This window comes from Antedon mediterranea, chromosome 1 (genome assembly GCF_964355755.1).
Source record: "Antedon mediterranea chromosome 1, ecAntMedi1.1, whole genome shotgun sequence".
NCBI lineage: Eukaryota > Metazoa > Echinodermata > Crinoidea > Comatulida > Antedonidae > Antedon > Antedon mediterranea.
This window is the reverse complement of record NC_092670.1, coordinates 20,171,770-20,192,987: the sequence shown is the minus strand read 5'-3', so window position 1 is coordinate 20,192,987 and position 21,218 is coordinate 20,171,770. Positions and strand designations below refer to the sequence as shown.

The following is a 21,218-nucleotide window of genomic DNA, read 5'->3' as shown; positions in this document are numbered from 1 at the left end:
CATTGCTATTTTTAGAAACTGACACTTCCTGGTTTTCCAACGTCATGCTCAGTCAAGCTTGCAATTTATTATGAATATTCAGCAGTTAACGATACATATTTAAATATTGATTTCAACTTGTCATTGCTGATGAATACACACCAAAAATGACTTCTCTCTCTGGTGCTCTGCCAGTTGCTCAGTGTGTGTAGTATGGCCATTAAAATGAACGATGTGCATTTTAACATGTGTAACTATAATTGTTTTTGGGTGCATCTAAAAAAAGACTGACTGACGAAAGAAATAACGAATGCTATACGTACGGTACGTGATACGGAATACACAAATGAAACGACAAGAATAGTAGGCTATACTACAAGGCGTTTTAAAAAAAGTTCCACCTCTTTATTTTACAGTAACCAATATGATATCCTCCTAAATTTGTATCTGTCTGTGCCGTAATAAAATTGAAATGAGTATTCAAATGTCTTCGGATGTTGTGACGTAACAAAAATTGTGTTGCGGGTTGAAGAACTTTGGAAACTCTCCTCTGTATATGTCACTGTTATGGCAAGACAACAACAACAACAAAAAAGCTATATGACGACACAGTTTTTTCTTTTTTTCTTTTTTCCAAGTCTATGCGATACACCATGACATGTAGCTTCGTCATTTACACCCCTTCCCGTCAAAGATGAACATTCAAAATAGCCGAGAGCACCAACCTTTGATTTCATTTCTTGACCCTGAAAATAAAAATATATAATTAGAAGTCTTCTTTTAAAAATCTAATTTTATTTATTACGAATATGCGCTATATATTATTATATTAGTAAAATAAAATATAAAAACTAAATATCTAAACATTTGGAAACTCTCCTCTGTATATGTCACTGTTATGGCAAGACAACAACAACAACAGAAAAGCTATATGACGACACAGTTTTTTCGTTTTTTCTTTTTTTCCAAGTCTATGCGATACACCATGACATGTAGCTTCGTAGAACACGTCATTTACACCCCTTCCCGTCAAAGATGAACATTCAAAATAGCAATTAAAAATGTAACTATAAACAATAAAAGATCATCATCACCTGTTCGTATGTAATACACTTTGCATCGTCTGTTGTTTTCGGATTCCCATCTTCATCTATTTTCAAATCCAACTTTGTACCAACTAGAATAAACGGTACATCGGGGCAGTGTTCATGTATTTCGGGATACCAAAGCTTACTTACATTTTCATATGATGTTGGATTCGACAAGTCGAAACAAATTACAAAAACATTCTGTATTGAAGAAACATAAAACAAATAAATTAAATATCTTTCTCTTATAACATTTCTCTTTCTTAAGTTCCAAAATATTACAAAGCAATTCAGGCCCGTAGCCAGGGGGGGTTTTTATGGTTCGGGCGAACCCCCCCCCCCCCCCCCCCCCTTTACAGCGAACCCCCCTTAACCGACTGCGAACCCCCATCCCCGACATGCCCAATACCTCACCCTCATCTCCGAAAATCGTCCAAATACGTGCCCCACAGTACAAAAAGTTGTTCGTAAATTAAAGAATTCGTAAACTCGTTCGGAATAACTCATACAGTACCTTCTTCCCTGTATGAGCGTACTTCGAGCGATATAGTCTGTAAATTTCTAAGAGTTGCAAATGAATTGCCGATTTTAACCTGAAAAATAAATGTTTGGTCCCTGCATTCAACATGATATTGACGCGTCTCTCACAGCGAGCTGGGGGACGAACGATTCGTACAAAGGAAAGGACACCGCCAGACAACTGCGTACCAATTGTTTAGATCACTGGCAGTCAGGCAGCATGCATAAAGTATATAGCCTTCCGACATACATCAGTATTTATGTTTGGCTATGAAGTATAATGTATCATAGAGGATTATAGTGAATATTAATATTTTACACTATAATATCTATGGTATCATGTACTGTAGTTCACATTATGGCATCCGATTATTTTTTTCTAGACCACCAGCCGATACGTACTCAAATGTATCAATATCACCTATTTACATTGGCATATTTAATTTCCTCAACAAATTGCTGTAAATAAATATTATAGATAGAGCTATAATAAGAATTGTATTTGCCTTCACCCAGTGTGCTTTTTTCGGGGCTTCTCCTAGACGTAGGCCTACGTTCGCATTGAACTTGAACGCAAAACAAAATATCGAGTAAATGATCAAACAATCGGCGGTTCCGCACAGAGCACGCGCATCTAACATACGGCAACAAAATGTTATCGTTTAAATAGTCCACGAGTCCAAGTACGATCGTTTTGCTCATTGGTAGAATGCTGCATGAGAGTGTCTTTTCCGGCCATCAAGGGGTGTCATTTAACAAAATTTGCTTCGCCGATACGTACTCAAATGTATCAATATCACCTATTTACATTGGCATATTTAATTTCCTCAACAAATTGCTGTAAATAAATATTATAGATAGAGCTATAATAAGAATAGCATTTTCCTTCACCCAGTGTGCTTTTTTCGGGGCTTCTCCTAGACGTACGTTCGCATTGAACTTGAACGCAAAACAAAATATCGAGTAAATGATCTAACAATCGGCGGTTCCGCACGCGATTTTTTTTTTCGTACATAAGTTGGGGACCCCCTCATGAAACGTCACAAAATAAACATGAATAATTCATCAGTTAAATTTTCTTGTTCCGTGTGCACCCAAGCGTATAGCAACAAGAAGTGATTATACACAAGTGCGGTACGATTCTAAGCCTATCTCCGCTGTTGTTGCGGCGTACGATTTCATAGAAGAACAGCGGCGTTTTGTGTGGATTGTCGAAATAATCAGCCTTTAGTTTATGGTGTTTTTAATATAATTTATTACTAAAGAATTACGTGTTAAAATTATAGTTTCTATTAATACTATTAGGCCTAATTAATAGTCTCTAAACCCATGTCTATAATTCTAGGCCTAGTAGTAGTAGCTGTGTGGGTGTGTGTGACGTGTGTGTGTTAGGTATGACACAATCCGAGTAATAAGTCAGCAAAATTAAACAATAAACATTACACAAAAATACATTATTCTCGTGGGTCTAATCTTCCCATCTCATGTGTTCATATACGCACATTTTTAAAGTTCCTTTGAGTACATGCATATTGTTTGATAATAAAATAGCAGAATTAAAAAAATACAGTACACAAATTATACACATTCTTTATTCTTGTGGGTCTAAGCTTTCTTTGGGCTATGTCCAATGAATTACTACTTAGTTTAATGTCTTGCCTAGCTGTCGATTAGCCTCGACTCGACACATTTTGTGTGAAGAAGAGTGCGCGAAGGCAATCACGTGAATTGACTTGGAATTCTAGGCCTACTGTAGAAAGTATCGTATCGCAGTTGTGTAATCACTTCTTGTTGCTATACGCTTGGGTGCACACGGAACAACAAATTTAACTGATGAATTATTCATGTTTATTTTGTGACGTTTCATGAGGGGTCCCCAACTTATGTACGAAAAAAAAAATCGCGTTCCGCACAGAGCACGCGCATCTAACATACGGCAACAAATGTTATCGTTTAAATAGTCCACGGGTCCAAGTACGATCGTTTTGCTCATTGGTAGCATGCTGCATGAGAGTGTCTTTTCCGGCCATCTAGGGGTATCATTTAACAAAATTTGCTTCGCCTCAGGCCCCACCCCAGGGGGGGGGGGGGGGGGTAGGTATGGGGGTGGGATGACCCAAATACTTAGTGTGCGAACCCCCCCTTGACAGATCCTGGCTACGGCCCTGCAATTACCGAGTGGAGTGCATGCTCGCAAAAAAAAATGTAAGTACAAGAGCTTCTCCCTCTCGCGAGTGAACAACGCCAGGCAACGCGCAGCGCATCTCTTGTTGGTGACTTAACTAAAATTATTTACAGAGATTTCACAGTTTTGCAAATGAAATGACTTCACAAGACTGACCAAAAGAATCAAATAGACATAGCAAAGGTGTTTTTCTAAAACGTACAGCCTATACAGGAATATGAAACACTTTCAATTAAAGTTCATTTAGAAAAAGCACGGATCTTACAGAAGAAAAACATACCGCATTAATATAACATAACGGACGTAACCTAATGTAATCTTCATCCTGTCGCCCACGAGCGTCTTCTGTCTGTACTTTTACAACTGCATTGTCCACTGTGATTTCATGAATGTAACTATCAAACCTGTAAAAATAAAATTTTGTTTTTTATCGTTACTTTTTATCGTTAGTTTTCAAACTAGGCAATTGGGGCACACTCAGCTCAGATATTTTGACTTGTTGTTCTTTAATAGGCCTATACGATTTTCCAAATTTAATTTGTTTTTAGATGCGTCGAGCCTATCAATGACATTTTCGCGTGCGGACGGTTTGTCACAGGCCAACAAACATTCGAATCCCACAAATTAACTTACACTGTTGGTACGTAGTCTTCAGGATACACATTCATGCATTCACGGATGAGGAGGCAGGTTTTCCCAACTGCACTAAAATGAATAATGTATCTTTTCATTTGATTAAACATAGTCATACATAACATTAATGGTCAACCGTCTTTAGAAAAGCGGATTGCAAAGTCTGCAACGTACTATATCTTGATCCCATAGATATATAACTGATCCTAATCCAATATCATGAGTTTTAACCAAGGCTATCACAGTACACTCACTTAAGTCTATAGCTTTTATTAAGAATAGTTTCTAGTCTATTAGTTACTGTACTATAGGCCTACTTACCTATCGCCTACAGTTATACACCGAATACCAATCGGCTTCAATTTCATACTCACTCGCGACATCTTCTCTCCCTGTTGTTTCAAGTAGCCTCTCAACCCCTTACCGAACTGTCAGGTTTTTATTATTCAAGCATGTTATTATTAATACGAACATCATGATACATTGCTATATTTAGAACATGGGCTTGCCACTTCCTGGTTTTCAACGTCGTGTTCGGTCACGCTTGCGATTATGAATATTCAGCAGGGAGTGGTTAGATGTTTGAATATTCATTATTATTAATTTGTCAACCGTATCAAGTTGCTGATGAATATTCACTACTGTAAGGATAGCCATGGAGGTATTATACCTCCATGGGATACCCTACTGTAACCTGCAGGAAATATAGGTCTACTAGATAAATTTTTAACTTTAAAAAGACCAAGCCACACTCATTGAGGGCGCTTCTTTAATCACAATTCCAGGTTCGATCTTATCTTATTGCAAGTTTAAAGTCCAAGTGTGTTTGTCGAATGAACCTCTTAAATAAAGGACACGTGTTAATATCTGCCTTCTTCATAGACCTATAACTGATTTAATAACGGTAAGTTACTGGCTTATACTCTTTAATTGTGGCTTTACTGGTATTAGATCAATTAAAAAAAACCTATACTAGCATAGGGAAGTAGCCTACAGTTATACCTTTCTTAGATCTATAACGGAAATCCGTATTGAAAACGGTACCGCTATTTGACAATACAGTACAGTTCTGTTGTTCTGTCTTTTACTCCATGTTTATATGCAACTACAGTATAATATCGACTCTTTCCTATTTTTTAAAGGAACATTTTGTATACAATGGATTTTCTAAATATATTAATCCTTACTCTTGCAAGTATTACAGTCACGTGGGCAGTGAAACCTACCAAATTTGCAAAAGGTAATTAAAAATGTGAAAAGGTACTACATTTAACTCTGACCAACTTATTAATGACTCTAACTCAACAGAGGCGGTATTTACACAATGCTTTTTACACCAAGGAGGAATTATTTTTCTTACTACTGTAGCAAATACGACATAATAATGAGATTTGGGAGTTCGGCAAATCCAGATGGTAACCCCATTGTGGTCTTTCTGTGTGAAATTAGAATAACAGTACAAAACGAACAAAGCATTTTTGTCAATTGTAACATGGAGTAATACTCCATGATTATATCAATACCGGCTTCGGGGTTGAACAATGTTTTACAAACGAAATAATTTTTTTGTAAAAGTTCGTTTACATTCAAATGAGGCACAAAAGATGCTTCATTGCGATAAGTATAACGTTTCTATCAAAGTAAACTGAGAAATAGTACACGATTTACTTTTTTTAAACCTCAAACCCCGCGAAAAAATGTAAGTTTGGGTACAATGCTAAAATAATGACATTGACTTTCGATATTTTCAATACGAATGACTGACAATAATAAACTGAACCAAATCAATATAACGCCGGTGATTTTTCTTTTATTTGCAGAGGTTGTTTGCGAGGGATGCCATGCAGTTATAACTGGTATGTATGTGGAGATAAAAAGTTTGTCCAAAACTCCGAGACAGTTGGTACTGTTTACAAATGTTTGCCAATCCAAAAAATCACCTGAAGTCTGGTCTGACCTGTCAAACTTTATGTGACAAAAAATGTTGATGTGCCCATATATGGACATGATGTATCATATCACTACCATATTTGGGAATATCACTACCATATATACGGGTACACCACACTTTTTTTGTCAAACTAGTTTGATACAGAGCTTTACTGTACTAACTGTGTTTTGGACTCCCCTAATCAAAGCCTTGCATGTCACTGAGCACTTAAACGTTTCGGTTTGGTGGAATTAAAAGATGACGACTGTATGTAGTAGTAATACGTCCTTTATACTTTTCAGAATCCAACAAACTAATTGGTAAGGGAAGCAGAAAGAAGGCGGCAACGGTCATCACCAAAGTATGCAATTTTGACAATTTACGAGCATATGAGTTTAGCCCGCCTAATATGAAGAAAGTTTGCGATTATTGGACAAGTAAGTGGACACATTGTTTAGGCCTCGCCTACTTTGTGCAAGTTGTGTAACGGTAGCCTGATACACTTTGAAAAAGATCTATTCCGAAGATTATGAGCCTTAAGCTTGGTTCCCACTAGAGATGCAATGCAAGTAGGCCTACGTAACGCAACGTAAGTCATTTGACCAATCAAAAGCGATGACTTATTCGAACAATCGATTGTGATACGTCCTTGCGTTACGTCTACGTCCTTACGTTGCGTCTACGTCATTGAACCAAAATTTACTATTGACAACCAAAGGACCACGTCTAATCATATAGAACACCTTTACATTTTAGGCGACTACAAGGATGAGCTTTTGGCTGTGCTATCCAAAGACACTGATGTCAACGAACAAGAGCTGGAACTTTGCTTTGAAGTAACTGATGCTTGTGTTGGGGTTGATAGATCTAACTTCCGTATCAATAAATATAAAGGACCGGTAAGTTTAAATAAACAAATTGTAATAAAGGATGTGATAGTTAACGATAAATATCACACCTGATTTAAGTTATTCTTTTCTTCAAACAAAATATTTTAAAAAGTGGTAACTGAGATTGAAATAAATGTGTATATTTATAGAAGGCACGAAAGGCACCGTCTATAGAAGAAAATGAGGAAAATGATATCAAGGAAAAGAAAGAGAAAAAGGACAAAAAGAAAAAGAAAAATCCTCCTAAAACCAAAACTGCTAATACAGACAGGGCAGAAAGCGTGAAAAAGAATAAAGAAGAACTATAACATTAGTAACTTGATAATAATATTTAAAAAATAGTAATCTATTAATTCTAATATTAACGATTTTTATCAATAGTATGCCTACGTATGATAATGTGTAATAAAAATAGATTATAAAATAAAAGACATTTTAATTTGATTTTAAACATTTCCAATAAATTGTATTTAATACAATAATGCATACTCGTTATTGCGTAATCATTATTTTGTACGGCTGTAACTTTTTCCCGACAATCATGGTGAAAAACGCGTTTTCATCAACAATCGCGTTTCAAAGACAGTGATTACGACACTGCAGCAACTACAGTAAAGCTTGGTTCCCACTAGAACGTAACGCAAGGACGTAAACGCAACGCAAGCGTTTTAACCAATGACAAGCAAAGTTATAGACAGTTAGCAATCACACGCGAATAAGCCATCCCTTGTGATTGGTCAATTCACTTGCGTTGCGTTCAGTACTGGTTGCGTTACGTCCTTGCGTTGCGTCGCTAGTGGGAACCATGCTTAATTGAATACAGTTAACGTGCAAGATCAATATTGCACAGTGCAAAGAGTGAAGTCTACTTTTTTGACATAAATTATTATAACACACCTGATTGTATTCTTGCAATTTGATTGATCAATTAGGCATCACGTCTCATTTTGAATTAGCACTATTTCATGGAAAAGTTATATCTAATGGTGATAATGAACGGCTCTAGTGCACGTTTAGGTTTCTGTAAACATTTTGCCACGCAACGTTGTCCTTGCAAAATCATAAACATCAATTATTTGTATATGTCACCGAAAAGCAAACAGATTTCCATTTCGTAGCAAATTTCAAATTATATGATGTGTGGTGCAGGGTAACAAAACATGAAAGGAACATCAAATTACATTTATTAATTAATTCAAAATATTTAATATTAGAAAAAACAACTTATACAAATACATAAATACCAATGTTTACAACATAATTAATGTACAATAATTTGGTACAATCTATTTTAAAAACTTGGAATATGAAATGAATATGAAATTAGTAATTGTTATGATTAGTAAATCAAAAAGTGTTTTTAGAAGCATAATTAAAAACATAATTAAGCAACCAAGTTGAATAAAACATGTTTAAAAAGTTATTAAAAAATTATACTCTTACTATCTACTACTGTATGAACATAAATTTACTGAAAAATTGTTGTGTTTGTCCCCTAAAAACATGAAAAATGAAGATTAACAAAATCAGACTTTGAATAGGCCATTTTGTAGTTTTTTAGTTAATCACTTCCGTAGAAAAAAAACGAACAAAAAATGTTTTAAGTTATAAAATTACAAAATTATTTTTTTCCGCTCCAATTTTTGGTCAAAGTGAATAAATATTATGTGACATTAAAATGGCATATTAAAAAAAAAAATTTAAAACATTATTTTTTCAAGGCCCCAATACATCTTTAAGTCTCAGAAGAACGTTTGCTGAACTGACTTGGAATTGTATATAGTTCACCATCTTTCAAAGAAGCTCTCATGCTTTCTGAGACAGAGAGAAATCTCCAAATCCCAAACCAATACTAGTCGTGTGATCTTTCATATCTTTACATGTCATAATTAGCATAAGCAAAATCCTCTCTTTGCTGATCATCATGGTAGGATATTTCCCCTGAAACAAACAAACATTATTAACTCAAAATGTGATGCTAGCTGTGCAGTGCAAAGTGCAATTCAATCAGTTAATTTGTTTTCCATAAAAAAAAAAATATATTAGTTTTAATCACAATTGCCAATCTCTTCTCCTTCTTTCTTACTTATTACATCGATAAGATTAGAATCAGACAATCTGAATATAATAAGAATATTTCTCTTCAGATTAATATCAACATCACTATTGTAATTATTATTATTGTTTTTTATAATTACCAACATCATTATATCATCATTACTACCACACTTATTAAGTTGTCATGCAGATTACAGAACTGTTTCTATTTTTACCATACACAACCACACACATTTATTTACACTTAAAAAATAATAAAGTCATTTCCAGAATACAAATTGTTTATTATAGTTAATGTTAGTATTAGGAACTGAAGTTGAATTAGTAAAATAAATAAACATGAATATGTCTTATAATAAGAAAGTATGATTACAAATACATGAGAGGTGTTATTGCTGCAGATATGAAAGGTACATGCTACCTTTATACAGACACAGTAATACAAATAGACTCATGGGATATTAAGACAGGGAGCTAGTCCATTCTATTCTACTCCATTCTCTTCTTTTGTACCTTCTTTCTCTTTATTTTTTTACATGTCTATTTCCTATTAATTATAGAATAAAAAGTACTATGATTATAAATACATGAGGTGTTATAGCAGCTGATGGAAGATACATGCTACCTGTTTACACATATAGACCATGGGATCTTGGGACAGGGAGCTAGTCCATTCCATTCTACTCTACTCTTTTCTTTCATAGCCTTTTCCTATCTTTCTCTTAGTTTGTTTGCATCTATTTTCCTGTACGCTATATATAAGTTATTTCAACCTATCAAGTGATAGGCTTTCCACTGAGGATGAGTCATTTAACTTGTTTAAGGGTCTTTTACACTTTGTTTTGTTTTCACGACGCTCCACATGGAAACAATGATGTTCCATTTGATTTGCCAGCACCAGATTGGTACCATGCCTGAACAAGTGTGAAAGACCCTTTAGAGGAGGTTAATAACTAGTGTGAACCATGACTGTATTCACCAATCACACACGGTAACATATTTCAATTATACTAGTGTGAATGACACATTCATGATTTAGATGTTTAGAAATTCATGCAAATGATTGTGAGGCATGCAGATAGATTCATATCACACATTTAACCCAAGTTCTTATTACTACAAACATATTTGACAAAAGTAATGCATTCATATGGACATATAATTGTTCCTCAATATGTACAAAGGTGAAGCGATATTTAACCAACTGTTGGTAGAAGTGATTGACACACACAGCTTAAATCTCATTAATCAATAAAATCATTATGTTGAGAGATACTTTTGCCAAATAGAAATGCATAATGTGAACAAGGCTTTTATGACCTTTGACATGTATAGTGGAGATTTACCAATCAGATTCAAGGTAACTTGTTTGAAGTAACTGCTGTAGAATTGTCTAGAAAGCATAGAGAATTATTCAAAAGAAACCAAAATGTGCAAAAATCAAGACTAAAAGTCCATCTCCTCAAAATCAAACACCTTAAACACTTTTTACAGACCTTTTTGGAAAATCTTAAAATCATTTAGACCTTTAAAATGTTTCAAATATTGAATTTAGGTGTTTGATTTTTAGAGAGCTGACTGTACTACAGTAATGGAAAGGAAAGACAAAGTGCGTCTCTGTTTTTTTGGAATGAACTCATTAGGTTCTCGGCCATAATTATTTGCAATACAATGTATGGAAGTGATACCGAACTTACAACAACTGTACACAAAAAACACATTACATAATACACATAGATAAAAAGTGTTTTAAAAAATTGATTTTGAATAATAATGCTTAATAGAAGAAACTAATACTAATGCATGATGGGATAGATTGCATGACATAATGATCTTATGTTCGAGCTCATAGAAAGCTTGTTTTAAAATTTAAATGTACGATCTTTTAAATTTAAATTAAATCTATTTCAGAACACAAGTTATAGAGGTCATTCTGGGAGAAGTTGACCTTCCAGGAAGTGATGTCATGTAATTTGGAAGCAAGAGAAGAGAATGTTAAGGGCATTTTGGATACTCTGTATTAACAGACTAAAAATGGAAAATGATGAAAGTGCTTTCTTACCGTAAACATTATTTTTCGATAATAGACCTTGAAGTCTCTCAATTTCTGCTTCTAGTTTTTTATGTGCCTGTTAGAAACAAACGTAGCAACTTTAAATACACTCATATACACATCATGTTATACACAGGGGTGCCTCACAAGGTAAACTCTGTCTACACTATATATCAAACTAGTTAAACAAACAAGTTTGACGCACCAAATATGGTAGTGATATGATGTCATATTTTTTTTCACATAAAATTTGATAGAGTAGCTTCAATGCATCTCAGAAAACAATTACAAAAACAACATACAGTAAACAATAGGCCTAATATTGGACAATAATCAATAAATAGTCAATCAAATCTTACATAATAAACAATCATGTATTTTCATATTCAATTCAATAAAATTTTATTATCCCAAACTCCGGGGAAATTCATTAAGATTTAGATAATAATTTTACATAGAAGATTAAATAATTATTCAACATAAAAACTAAAACTTAAATATAATCAACAACAAATCTATAGTATAGTCCATATGAGAAGTACATACCTCACTACAAGATTCTAGTGTTGAAAATTGGCTGGCAGGGTTCTCCTTTTTCTCATTCTCTATTTTAAGTGACTCATGCAACTTTTCATCCATTATATAACCTGCAGCCTTGAAAATTTCATTTAGTCGTTTTTGGTAGCCCTAAAAACAGAACTTATGTGTTTAATAGAAAAAATACATATATAGACACTTGGATAAATACAGTGACAGTGTAATGGTGTTTAATAGTGTTTGATCTGAAACTACTACCTGTATGCAATGAATATTATTGAAAATCAGAAGCTAAAGTTTCTGTAGATAGAGTTCTGCGTTGTGACGTCACAACGGTAGATGGCGCTGGGTGGTTGCTAGCGCAACCAACCAAAAATGTGTTCAACACTATATTTTGATAACCACTATAGATTTGTGTTTCTATCAAATTTGTCTCTTAGCTTGATTTTTTTTAATTGAAGAATAAATAGATTATTAAAAACAAATATTTAGTTTGTTTTTATCGAAAATTATTAAGTTTTAAAATGACTACTTCAATAAGCCTATTCCAAACCATTTGTGAACTAGGAGTCACTCAGGCAGGCTGAACGCATTTTTTGGTTGGCTAGCAACCATGCAGCGCCACCTACCGTCCATGCAGCGCCACCTACCGTTGTGACGTCAGCACCGCAGAACTCTATACAAAAAGCTTTAAGCTTTGTCTACACTAGTATGAAAAAAAGTGTGATGTGCCCAAATATGGTAGTAATATGATATCATCATGTCCATATTTGGGTACATCATATTTTTTTGTCACATAATGTTATGATAGTGTAAAGAGCGCTTTAGCATTTCAGTGTTTCTTCTGGTAGCAAATACTGTACCTGTTGAGTGATATCCTCTTCAAGCAATTGTCCTTCTAACTCATTCCATTTGTTCCTTAATTCCACAGATAATGTTGGATACACTGAAAAAATGATGAAGATATTACTGACCTACTGTATAATACTGTATGAAATACAGTAGTCATATATACTGAATCAGGGATAAGAAAAAAAAGAGAAAAGAGTACAAAAAAAGGGGAAAAGAAAGTTCAATTATACACACCTAGGAGAGAGTGATTATGGCACACTAAAGGCGTCTTAAATTCCATCTGATACTTGCAAGTGACTGGTTCGCTCACAGCTGTAACCTCATTTTTTGTGCCACAAAGCAGCCTCACCTGAAGAAAAGACAGAAATGTAAGTAATCGATATGTTCCACTATCTGATAAAAGGGAGCTTTTGATTTGAGACGACCTATGACCTAACTAGGTCATGTCAATTCATTGTGGAAATGCTAGGAAGTTGGGATGTTCTTTCAAGCTCCCTAGCTCGACAGAGTTTTAGGAGACGACTGACATCACTTGACCTAGCTTGTTCCTAGTTTGTAGCAAATCAAAAGCTTCTTATAGTGGAATGTGTGCTACAGCAGCAATTTGCACAAGAAATCGATTGATGCCTATTTTTGTAATCTTGTATTTTTCTACTGCAATTTGTTTGGTCAATTATTGTGCAATAATATTTTTAATTTTTAATCAATTTAATTAAATAAAATAAAAATTTAAAAAAATAAATAAATAAATAAAAAAAAATAAATAAATAAATAAATTAAATAATAATTAATATGTAAATAAATTGTATTTTTGTAATCGTAGTTTAAGAAATTCCGACCTATTTTGTATATCGTTCATTTTATTTTTCTATTTTATGCGATTTTAATTAATGTACAGTAAGAATATTTATAACTTAGTTTAAGAAATCTTATTTCGCATAATTTGAGGTTACTTTTGTAATTATTGCTTATGATGTTTGTCTTTATGATGTGAAGCGCCTTTGAGCATGAGTTTTCATGAAAAGGGCGCTATAGAAATCTGGTAAATAAATAAATAAATAAAAATCAAACTTTTATTTATGTAAACTATATATGAATTAAATCCTACAGTACTGTAGATACAATGCCTATCAAAAGCCACTAGCTGACCTACAGTATTGTGCTTAATGAGATAAAGCCAGCACAAGGTAGGACCAGAACAAATGTCAATCTTACCGTAACCTCTCGCCCCTTGTCACCACAAACATCCCCTTCCTTCATCCTAAGCGCATAGAATGTGTTGTTATGTATCTCCCATTCTTGCCATATTCTATCAAATATAAAAGGTTGAAAATTGAATTAAAAAACATAAAAAAACCCTGTTAAATATTGGAGCAGTGACTGTAACAAGTTATATGCTATGTATTTAAGCTAAAACTTTACTTACCCTAGAATACCACTGTAAGGATTCCAACGCATACTTTGTTCATGTTGAGTAACATTTTGAAAGGGGCAAAATTCATATTTATATCTTAAAATATAGAAAAACAAAATGATTAAATCAATTAAAAAATTATTATCAACAAAATAATTAATCAATGCTCTTTTCTTTGACCATTTTATAAATATACCAGCATCTTAAATGACCATGTATCCTTGTCAAGATGCTTGGCCAAAAGATTAAAATGCTATTGCTATACAATGAAGGTAATGACCTTGCTTAAATTTAGTCCTAATAATGAAATTTTCTCATCTAATGGGACATGGTAAAGAGACATATGAAATGTACTACTACATACTAAAATGGGTAGCATAAATATTGATATTTCTTATGTTCTCTAGGATAATTCGTAATGAAAAAGAAAACATATTCACTGTTTTATGTCACCAACAGTAATGTGCATAATTATTTAAAATATAGTACAGACGAGAATTTACAGTACAAGGCAATCTAACAAGACACTGAGCTTGCCTTTCCAAGATAGGAACTCGTAACCTTTGATCTTATGTCTGGCTGCGACAAATAGCAACAGTACTGTACTATTTACATATTCTCAGCAGCGCATGGTGTCTGTTAAGGGATGTGGAACCGATTGTGTTGCAGCCACAGATAAACCTGTTAGCTTGTTAGATTTTCTTGGTACTTAAACACAAATAAGATGAACCAATGCAACTAACTTACGATGATTGCACAAGACTAAAACATCTGCCCATTAGCCGTCTAAGATGAGGTGGACCTGGTAGTAGAAAAAATGTTGATCATGTTTCATATACGGTAAACAGTTTAATTGCGAAAATAGATCAAAAATCAAAAAATCGCCATTATTTAGAATAGTAACATTGAGTTATGGTTTTCTTGTAGATATTGTAATTAGTAGATTGTAATAATTGTTTTATTTGTCTGTTTTTGGTTGACAAACTACCATAATGTTTATCACCTGTTTTTTTTCCTTGCTTTTTATATCTTGTTTTGTATTATACTACTTTGCAGAACTTTGAATAAATAAAATTAAGAAATCAATTATGTGAATTTACCTGTAAAATTAGCTGGTTTTATTCTAGGTTTTAATGAATTGTCAGAATTGTCATCTATATTCTGGTTATATCTAAAAATGAAAAACACATTTTTTGAAAGGTTGTGTGATGTGTTGGACAAGGAAATGGGGTTTTTGACAGCCACTTGCAAAACTAGCTCTTCAGTCACCTATTCATACTTACCCATAATTTGATGGTTCCTGAACAAGTCTCATTTTGACTCTCTCGCTTCCACTTGTACCTACAAATTGTGAAAACAAATGATATATGATTCCTTAATGTTCATCATCAGACGTCACATGGTACATGGTAATGCACACAATTTTGACAAATAAATAATATTGACAAATTTATTAAAATAAAAAATATAATACAAATAGTTTTCACTTAGATTAGAGTTGTTTACTACAATTTATATCTCCATAAACGTTTGTGTAACCCTAGCGTTCTAAGCATACTAGGCCTACACCCTACCTCCATACATTCCATAAGCTAGGCCAGAGATACCTGAACAGTGTGACGGACTCAAACATTATTAAATAGGCCTTGTACCTGTCCTGGTGGTCAATCTGAGTAGGGCCTAGCCTAGCTAGTTAGTAAGCCAGGCTAGCTAGAGGTAGGGCCTAGCTAGTTCTGGCTTTATTTTCATCTAAATATTACACTTTTTGTAAAAACTAATACATTACCTATGGCTAAAATAATTGTAAAAATGGTTCCTATTAAAATAAACTGTCGTGCTTTTGTTAAAGTGTTCATTTTGTTTATTTTTAAATATATAAATATTAAGTCTAGAAAAACATAAATAATCGAGAGAGCAGCTGCTGCCACCACCGTTCACCAAAACTGTACCACATTTACAACCACCGACAGATGGCTCACTTACTTGTTTTTATGATGAAGAACCTCTATCTCTCTCTCCTCCACGGTCGGGGTCGTCGATGTCTCTTCATGAATACGTTGATGTTTTTGTTGGCTACCTGGCCTAGGTTTTTTAAAGTTTAAATGCTGTATACATCCATTTTTTTAAAAAGTTTATTAATTATCAAGTAAGATCATAAGTGTAGTTTTTTGTCATTATTGTATATAATGTGTAAAGACAATACACAAGCTAGAGAATGTGTGGTGGCAGTCCAAAACAAACAACAAACAAAGGCCAGCTAACTAGGCCTATACACTAGGGCCTAGGCCATGGATTTCTTTAATCCATGACTAGGAGGCCTACACTAAAATAATTTCTAGGCCCTATGCCTGCTGAGCATAGCCTTACTGCAATAGTGATTGGGGTCTGACTCTGAGGTGGTGGTGTGGAGCGTATTGGCCACTGTACCCTTGAACTAGGCCTAGCTAGTTATACAGTACATAAAGAGGGACTTTTACAACAAGGTACAAATGAAATTTGGTTGGTTGATTTACATGGTTTATGATGGATTATTTATAATGGTTTATTACCAAGAAATAACTGGATGAATCAAATAAAGAAAGACTTACAAGGACAAGTAGACACTAACACAATAACAAACCATCCTGCCATAAACAGAAAAAAATGGAAACAAATTGTGAAAAGCGTAATGTCGGAAGACGGAAAACGTTAACAACATTATTACACTACAGTAATAAATATTTAATTACTACAGTACAGTATTCTATTTTCCACAGGCTTGATGACTGTATCGATAAATGGGTGAAGAACTCTGACAAGTCATCTGCATGTGTACACGCACTAAGACAGACTATCGCGGAAGGTCAGAGGTTAAACATGAATTAAAATTACGCTTTCTTTCCCACGATGACTTAGATGAAGTGAAGAAACTTTGTTCCGAGTGGTTTCCCGTAGAGTAAGTTGAAGCTGTACCTTATATATATGACAAATTTATTTTAAGTCAATGGTTATCCATGGGAATGTGTTGGTAACTTGTTACTACTGGTAATCCCATAATCTTGCAGTGGGTTTTTTTTATGTCCTACTATACAGTACTACGATTAGGATGCTTCGGCGCTTTCACCTGGATCTAGAAACTATGAAACCTATGTTGAGGTGAGAAGCGTTCCCAATATCCCCGCATGCGTACAATGAACTGACATTTCATAGTTCGGTGGTCGGGTCGTTGCAAATCAAAACTTACACAATAGTTTACTTCTATTAGATTTCTTGTCTTTTGAAATGTGTTATACAAATTAACCATTGAATTATTGATTCTGTTTATAGATATCCTGACACTTGGTATAAAGACATTACAAGCGATAAAAGATTTTTTTCACTAGCTGCTGTTCTAGAGAACAGGATTGTTGGTCTCATCGTGGCCGAGGTGAAGACCAGAGCAAGATGTCACAGAGAAGTAAGTGTACTGACAGAGCAATTAATCTGTAGCTGTATTCACCATTCACACTTAGTCTAAGGGAAACACTTACCATTAAAGATGTATTGTATTTTATGCCAAGCAAAACTAATTTCTGTTTTAAAGTGGACCAATACAATTTCTTGAATCTTGTCACTCTGAAAAATAATTGTTGTTGTTGAATATGCCATTTTAATATCACATAATAATTATCTACTTTAAACAAAAATTGAATCGAAAAAAAAATGTAGTTACCTGAAAAATTAAAAACAAAAAATAGTCTGGTTTTTGGTAGAATTTAACCATTTATTTTTTCATTTTATAAGTGAAAACATTATTTTGTTGGTTTTGTGATTAACTATACATCTTTAAGTGTGATTGGTGAATACGGCCATTCGTTGCCAATGCTTTTTACTAGCCCATTTATAAGCTATTTGAAAACATGAGTTACAGACCTATTTAACAAACACTAGCCTTTACTCATTTTAAAGTCACATTGTTTTGACAACATTTATAATGTGAATTTATGGTGTAACAAAATATAATATCTTTATCTTTTAGGACATTAATATCCTGTCGGCTACCTTTCCCAGTTCTACTCAAGTGACGTATATACTGAGTCTTGGTGTTGTTAAAGAATACAGACGAAGAGGAATAGGTACTGCAACTAGAATAATCCCGCTATGTATAATCAGAATTTCTTATAGCTTTACTAGTACTTCTATAGTTATGACCAGCAACTTAAAAAATTCATTTTTAATTTGAGCCAATTACTCTTAAAAAATGAATTTTAATTGTATCAAAAGAAAACCAATTTATATACACTTTTTTTTTTAAATACAGCTTCTGCGTTACTTACTAATCTACTCTCGCATCTTAGTACGAGTGAACGCTCAACTGTAAAGGCCACGTACCTACATGTGCTTGCATCAAATACAACAGCGATTCGTTTCTATGAACGCCACAACTTTCGACGGCATGAGTATCTTCCCAATTACTATGCCATCAAAGGATTGGCAAAAGATGGATTTTCATATGTGTTGTATATTAATGGAGGACAGCCACCATGGAGTTTTATATATCCTTTAATTCATATATTTCTTGTAATTAAGTTTTATTATTTAGATTATGGTAATAAAAAGTAAATAAACGGATAGTACAGTTACTGGGCACCCTTTAGGCTGTTCCAATACTGTACACCATTGGACTGTCTCAATATTGAACACCATTGGGCTGTCTCAATATTGAACACCATTGGGCTGTCTCAATATTGAACACCATTGGACTGTCTCAATATTGAACACCATTGGGCTGTCTCAATATTGAACACCATTGGGCTGTCTCAATATTGAACACCATTGGGCTGTCTCAATATTGAACACCATTGGGCTGTTCAAATACTGGACACCATTGGGCTGTCTCAATACTGGACACCATTGAACTGTCTCAATATTGAACACCATTGGACTGTCTCAATACTGGACACCATTGGGCTGTCTCAATACTGGACACCATTGAACTGTCTCAATATTGAACACCATTGGGCTGTCTCAATACTGGACACCATTGGGCTGTCTCAATATTGAACGCCATTGGGCTGTCTCAATACTGGACACCATTGGGCTGTCTCAATACTGGACACCATTGGGCTGTCTCAATACTGGACACCATTGGGCTGTTCCAATATCTGGAAACACTATGGACTGTTCTAATACTGGACACCATTGGGCTGTCTCAATACTGGACTCCATTGGGCTGTTCCAATATCTGGAAACACTATGGACTGTTCTAATACTGGACACCATTGGGCTGTCAAAATACTGGACTCCATTGTGCTGTTCCAATACTGGACACTTTTGGACTGTTCCAATACTGGACACCATTGTGCTGTTCCAATAAATGGACACCATTGGCCTGTTCCTATACTGGACACGCTTAGACTGTTCCAATATTGGACACCATTGTGCTGTTCCAATATCTGGACCACTATGGGCTGTCCCAATATCTGGACACACTATAAACTGTCCCAATACTGGATACCCTAGGTCTGAGTTGTATGTACAGCACTGGCACAAAGTACAAACAAATACCAGTCTTTTTTATTAATGTAGTGATGGTGTCATATTTCTTAATATGTGAGCTTTGACATAACTTATGGCCTCAACACAATGTATTTATACACAATTTAATCAATATTTTCCTTAGCACTCTGAACAGATTATATGAAGCAGTTTGGCTCTTACCTAGCTAGGATCCAACCATGTACATTTCCACAGGCTGTAGCCAGACACACAAGAAACTTTTTTACGAATCGTCGAAGCTGGCTTCCGAGCCTTCCAAGTGTAAACTTACCGAACATGAACTTGCCAAATGTGAACATTATATCAAGAATACGGGGACAAAATGGGTCATCAGTAGTGCAATCTCCGTCCGTGCAAGCTGCATCTTCTTCGTCTGCATCCCCTGAGGGCGCCTCTTCAACATCGTCCGCAAATTGCTTTACTTCTAATCAGATTCATCCGTTGTCCTCTGGACAGTGACTTGTTGAATAGAATACTTGGAGTGCCTCCATGCTTTAGCCTTTCACAGGAGTTGAGTAATTAAAATTAATATCTTATGCAAATTTGACAAGGATATAAATACTTTTTATTTACAGTCAACTCTCCAGAAACTCTAAAAATACAGGATATGCCTCCTAAATGTCCAAAATATACTCGCCATTTTAGAAAATCACACCAGACAATTTGTGCAGGCAAAGTTGACTAGAGCCTGTAATGGTTGATTTGGCGCTGGACGCCTAGTTTTGTGATGCAAGTATTTTTCAGTATGTCTAATGTTGAACATAGGTGAAACTTGCTAGCGAATACTGTAATTTTAAGTGAATTTTTACTAGTGTGAAAATGCACACTAATATTATCAACTCATATTCAGAAAACGTTATTGTTTATTAGCAGTTTAGGCTCATCTAAAACAAAGGTCTGTAGTTTGTGGATGCACACAATATTTTTGTAGAGGACAGGGATGTGGTTTGTAAAAAGGAGATGGCAACTGTACGGAGGTTAAAATGCTGTAAACATAAAAACAGGTATGGAAAGGATACTTGTAAGCTAGGATTAGGACTACCAAGAATCAAATAGCCTGTAATCCCAAGTTTCAACAGTACTCTTCTATTCCGCATTAGAGATAAGGCACCTAACTAATCTTAAGCTGAGCCTGGAATAGATTAGTTTTGCCTACCTCAAACAATTGAAGATTACAGAGTTAAAGTCCTAGACAATGCAGATGTCGAAACGCAAAATATGTGAAGCCTAACCAAACTTATTTTGTGTACTTCAGACATTTCAAGAGAAAAAAGTAACGTCTTTGTACAGCATAAATATTTTATTAGCATTAGTTATATTTTACTAAAAAGTTCTTATCCTTATCTAATCTATATTATTCTATTAATATGTTATTTATATATTATATAATAATTTAACAAAATGACAGTTTCTTTTAAAAGATTTTTACTAATGTTAAAATTGGACATTACTACTACTACTACTACTACTACTACTACTACTACTACTACTACTACTACTACTACTACTACTACTACTGTTCAGTTGCAGTGGGAAATTTAAATAGTATTTTATGTACATGAA

At 34.4% G+C, this 21,218-nt stretch overlaps 4 protein-coding genes across 7 annotated transcripts; 2 read left to right on the top strand and 2 right to left on the bottom strand.

Annotated features, from left to right (window-relative positions):
* Positions 1-58: 58 nt before the first annotated feature.
* LOC140061232 (ras-related C3 botulinum toxin substrate 1-like) lies at positions 59-4,942 on the bottom strand. Its single transcript, XM_072107745.1, has 5 exons — positions 4,726-4,942; positions 4,405-4,476; positions 4,052-4,175; positions 1,074-1,268; positions 59-725 (listed from the first exon to the last, which is right to left on the bottom strand). Exons 1-5 carry the CDS (start codon positions 4,785-4,787, stop codon positions 576-578), a joined length of 603 nt encoding a protein of 200 aa, XP_071963846.1. The 5' UTR covers positions 4,788-4,942; the 3' UTR covers positions 59-575.
* Positions 4,943-5,035: 93 nt separating this feature from the next.
* LOC140061240 (uncharacterized) lies at positions 5,036-7,676 on the top strand. The gene is made up of 6 exons (XM_072107750.1): positions 5,036-5,308; positions 5,547-5,644; positions 6,225-6,260; positions 6,637-6,771; positions 7,091-7,233; positions 7,374-7,676. Exons 2-6 carry the CDS (start codon positions 5,563-5,565, stop codon positions 7,530-7,532), a joined length of 555 nt encoding a protein of 184 aa, XP_071963851.1. The 5' UTR covers positions 5,036-5,308; positions 5,547-5,562; the 3' UTR covers positions 7,533-7,676.
* Positions 7,677-8,548: 872 nt separating this feature from the next.
* LOC140061209 (N-acetylglucosamine-1-phosphotransferase subunit gamma-like) lies at positions 8,549-16,065 on the bottom strand. 3 transcript variants are annotated; one of them, XM_072107725.1, is made up of 12 exons: positions 15,925-16,065; positions 15,422-15,479; positions 15,239-15,309; positions 14,886-14,940; positions 14,151-14,234; positions 13,940-14,033; positions 12,959-13,073; positions 12,736-12,818; positions 11,882-12,022; positions 11,345-11,411; positions 10,629-10,675; positions 8,549-9,165 (listed from the first exon to the last, which is right to left on the bottom strand). In XM_072107725.1, exons 1-11 carry the CDS (start codon positions 15,992-15,994, stop codon positions 10,638-10,640), a joined length of 876 nt encoding a protein of 291 aa, XP_071963826.1. In that variant the 5' UTR covers positions 15,995-16,065; the 3' UTR covers positions 8,549-9,165; positions 10,629-10,637. The 3 variants fall into 3 exon arrangements, with proteins under 3 accessions (XP_071963826.1, XP_071963829.1, XP_071963822.1); XM_072107728.1 differs by lacking the exons at positions 10,629-10,675; positions 15,925-16,065 and adding an exon at positions 15,713-15,816 and having other exon boundaries at positions 8,563-9,165; XM_072107721.1 differs by lacking the exon at positions 10,629-10,675 and having other exon boundaries at positions 8,564-9,165.
* Positions 16,066-16,147: 82 nt separating this feature from the next.
* LOC140061197 (N-alpha-acetyltransferase 60-like) lies at positions 16,148-21,119 on the top strand. 2 transcript variants are annotated; one of them, XM_072107701.1, is made up of 6 exons: positions 16,148-16,284; positions 16,895-17,073; positions 17,445-17,574; positions 18,136-18,232; positions 18,418-18,653; positions 19,791-21,119. In XM_072107701.1, exons 2-6 carry the CDS (start codon positions 16,946-16,948, stop codon positions 20,112-20,114), a joined length of 915 nt encoding a protein of 304 aa, XP_071963802.1. In that variant the 5' UTR covers positions 16,148-16,284; positions 16,895-16,945; the 3' UTR covers positions 20,115-21,119. The 2 variants fall into 2 exon arrangements, with proteins under 2 accessions (XP_071963802.1, XP_071963812.1); XM_072107711.1 differs by having other exon boundaries at positions 16,154-16,284; positions 16,873-17,073.
* Positions 21,120-21,218: the final 99 nt, after the last annotated feature.

Bases quoted from the DNA above. Each gene is read 5' to 3' on its own strand.
- LOC140061232 (XM_072107745.1), bottom strand. From the start codon at position 4,787: ATGTCGCGAGTGAGTATGAAATTGAAGCCGATTGGTATTCGGTGTATA. The intron at 4,477-4,725 runs GTAAGTAGGCCT...TATTCATTTTAG, and splicing joins TGTATAACTGTAGGCGATAG to TGCAGTTGGGAAAACCTGCC. The intron at 1,269-4,051 runs GTATGTTTTTCT...TCTTCAATACAG, and splicing joins CGTTATGTTATATTAATGCG to AATGTTTTTGTAATTTGTTT.
- LOC140061240 (XM_072107750.1), top strand. From the start codon at position 5,563: ATGGATTTTCTAAATATATTAATCCTTACTCTTGCAAGTATTACAGTC. The intron at 5,645-6,224 runs GTAATTAAAAAT...TTTTATTTGCAG, and splicing joins ACCTACCAAATTTGCAAAAG to AGGTTGTTTGCGAGGGATGC. The intron at 6,261-6,636 runs GTATGTATGTGG...TATACTTTTCAG, and splicing joins ATGCCATGCAGTTATAACTG to AATCCAACAAACTAATTGGT.
- LOC140061209 (XM_072107721.1), bottom strand. From the start codon at position 15,994: ATGAACACTTTAACAAAAGCACGACAGTTTATTTTAATAGGAACCATT. The intron at 14,034-14,150 runs GTAAGTAAAGTT...TATATTTGATAG, and splicing joins CCTTACAGTGGTATTCTAGG to AATATGGCAAGAATGGGAGA. The intron at 12,819-12,958 runs GTGTGTATAATT...TCATTTTTTCAG, and splicing joins CCATAATCACTCTCTCCTAG to TGTATCCAACATTATCTGTG.
- LOC140061197 (XM_072107701.1), top strand. From the start codon at position 16,946: ATGTGTACACGCACTAAGACAGACTATCGCGGAAGGTCAGAGGTTAAA. The intron at 17,074-17,444 runs GTAAGTTGAAGC...TTCTGTTTATAG, and splicing joins TCCGAGTGGTTTCCCGTAGA to ATATCCTGACACTTGGTATA. The intron at 17,575-18,135 runs GTAAGTGTACTG...TTTATCTTTTAG, and splicing joins GAGCAAGATGTCACAGAGAA to GACATTAATATCCTGTCGGC.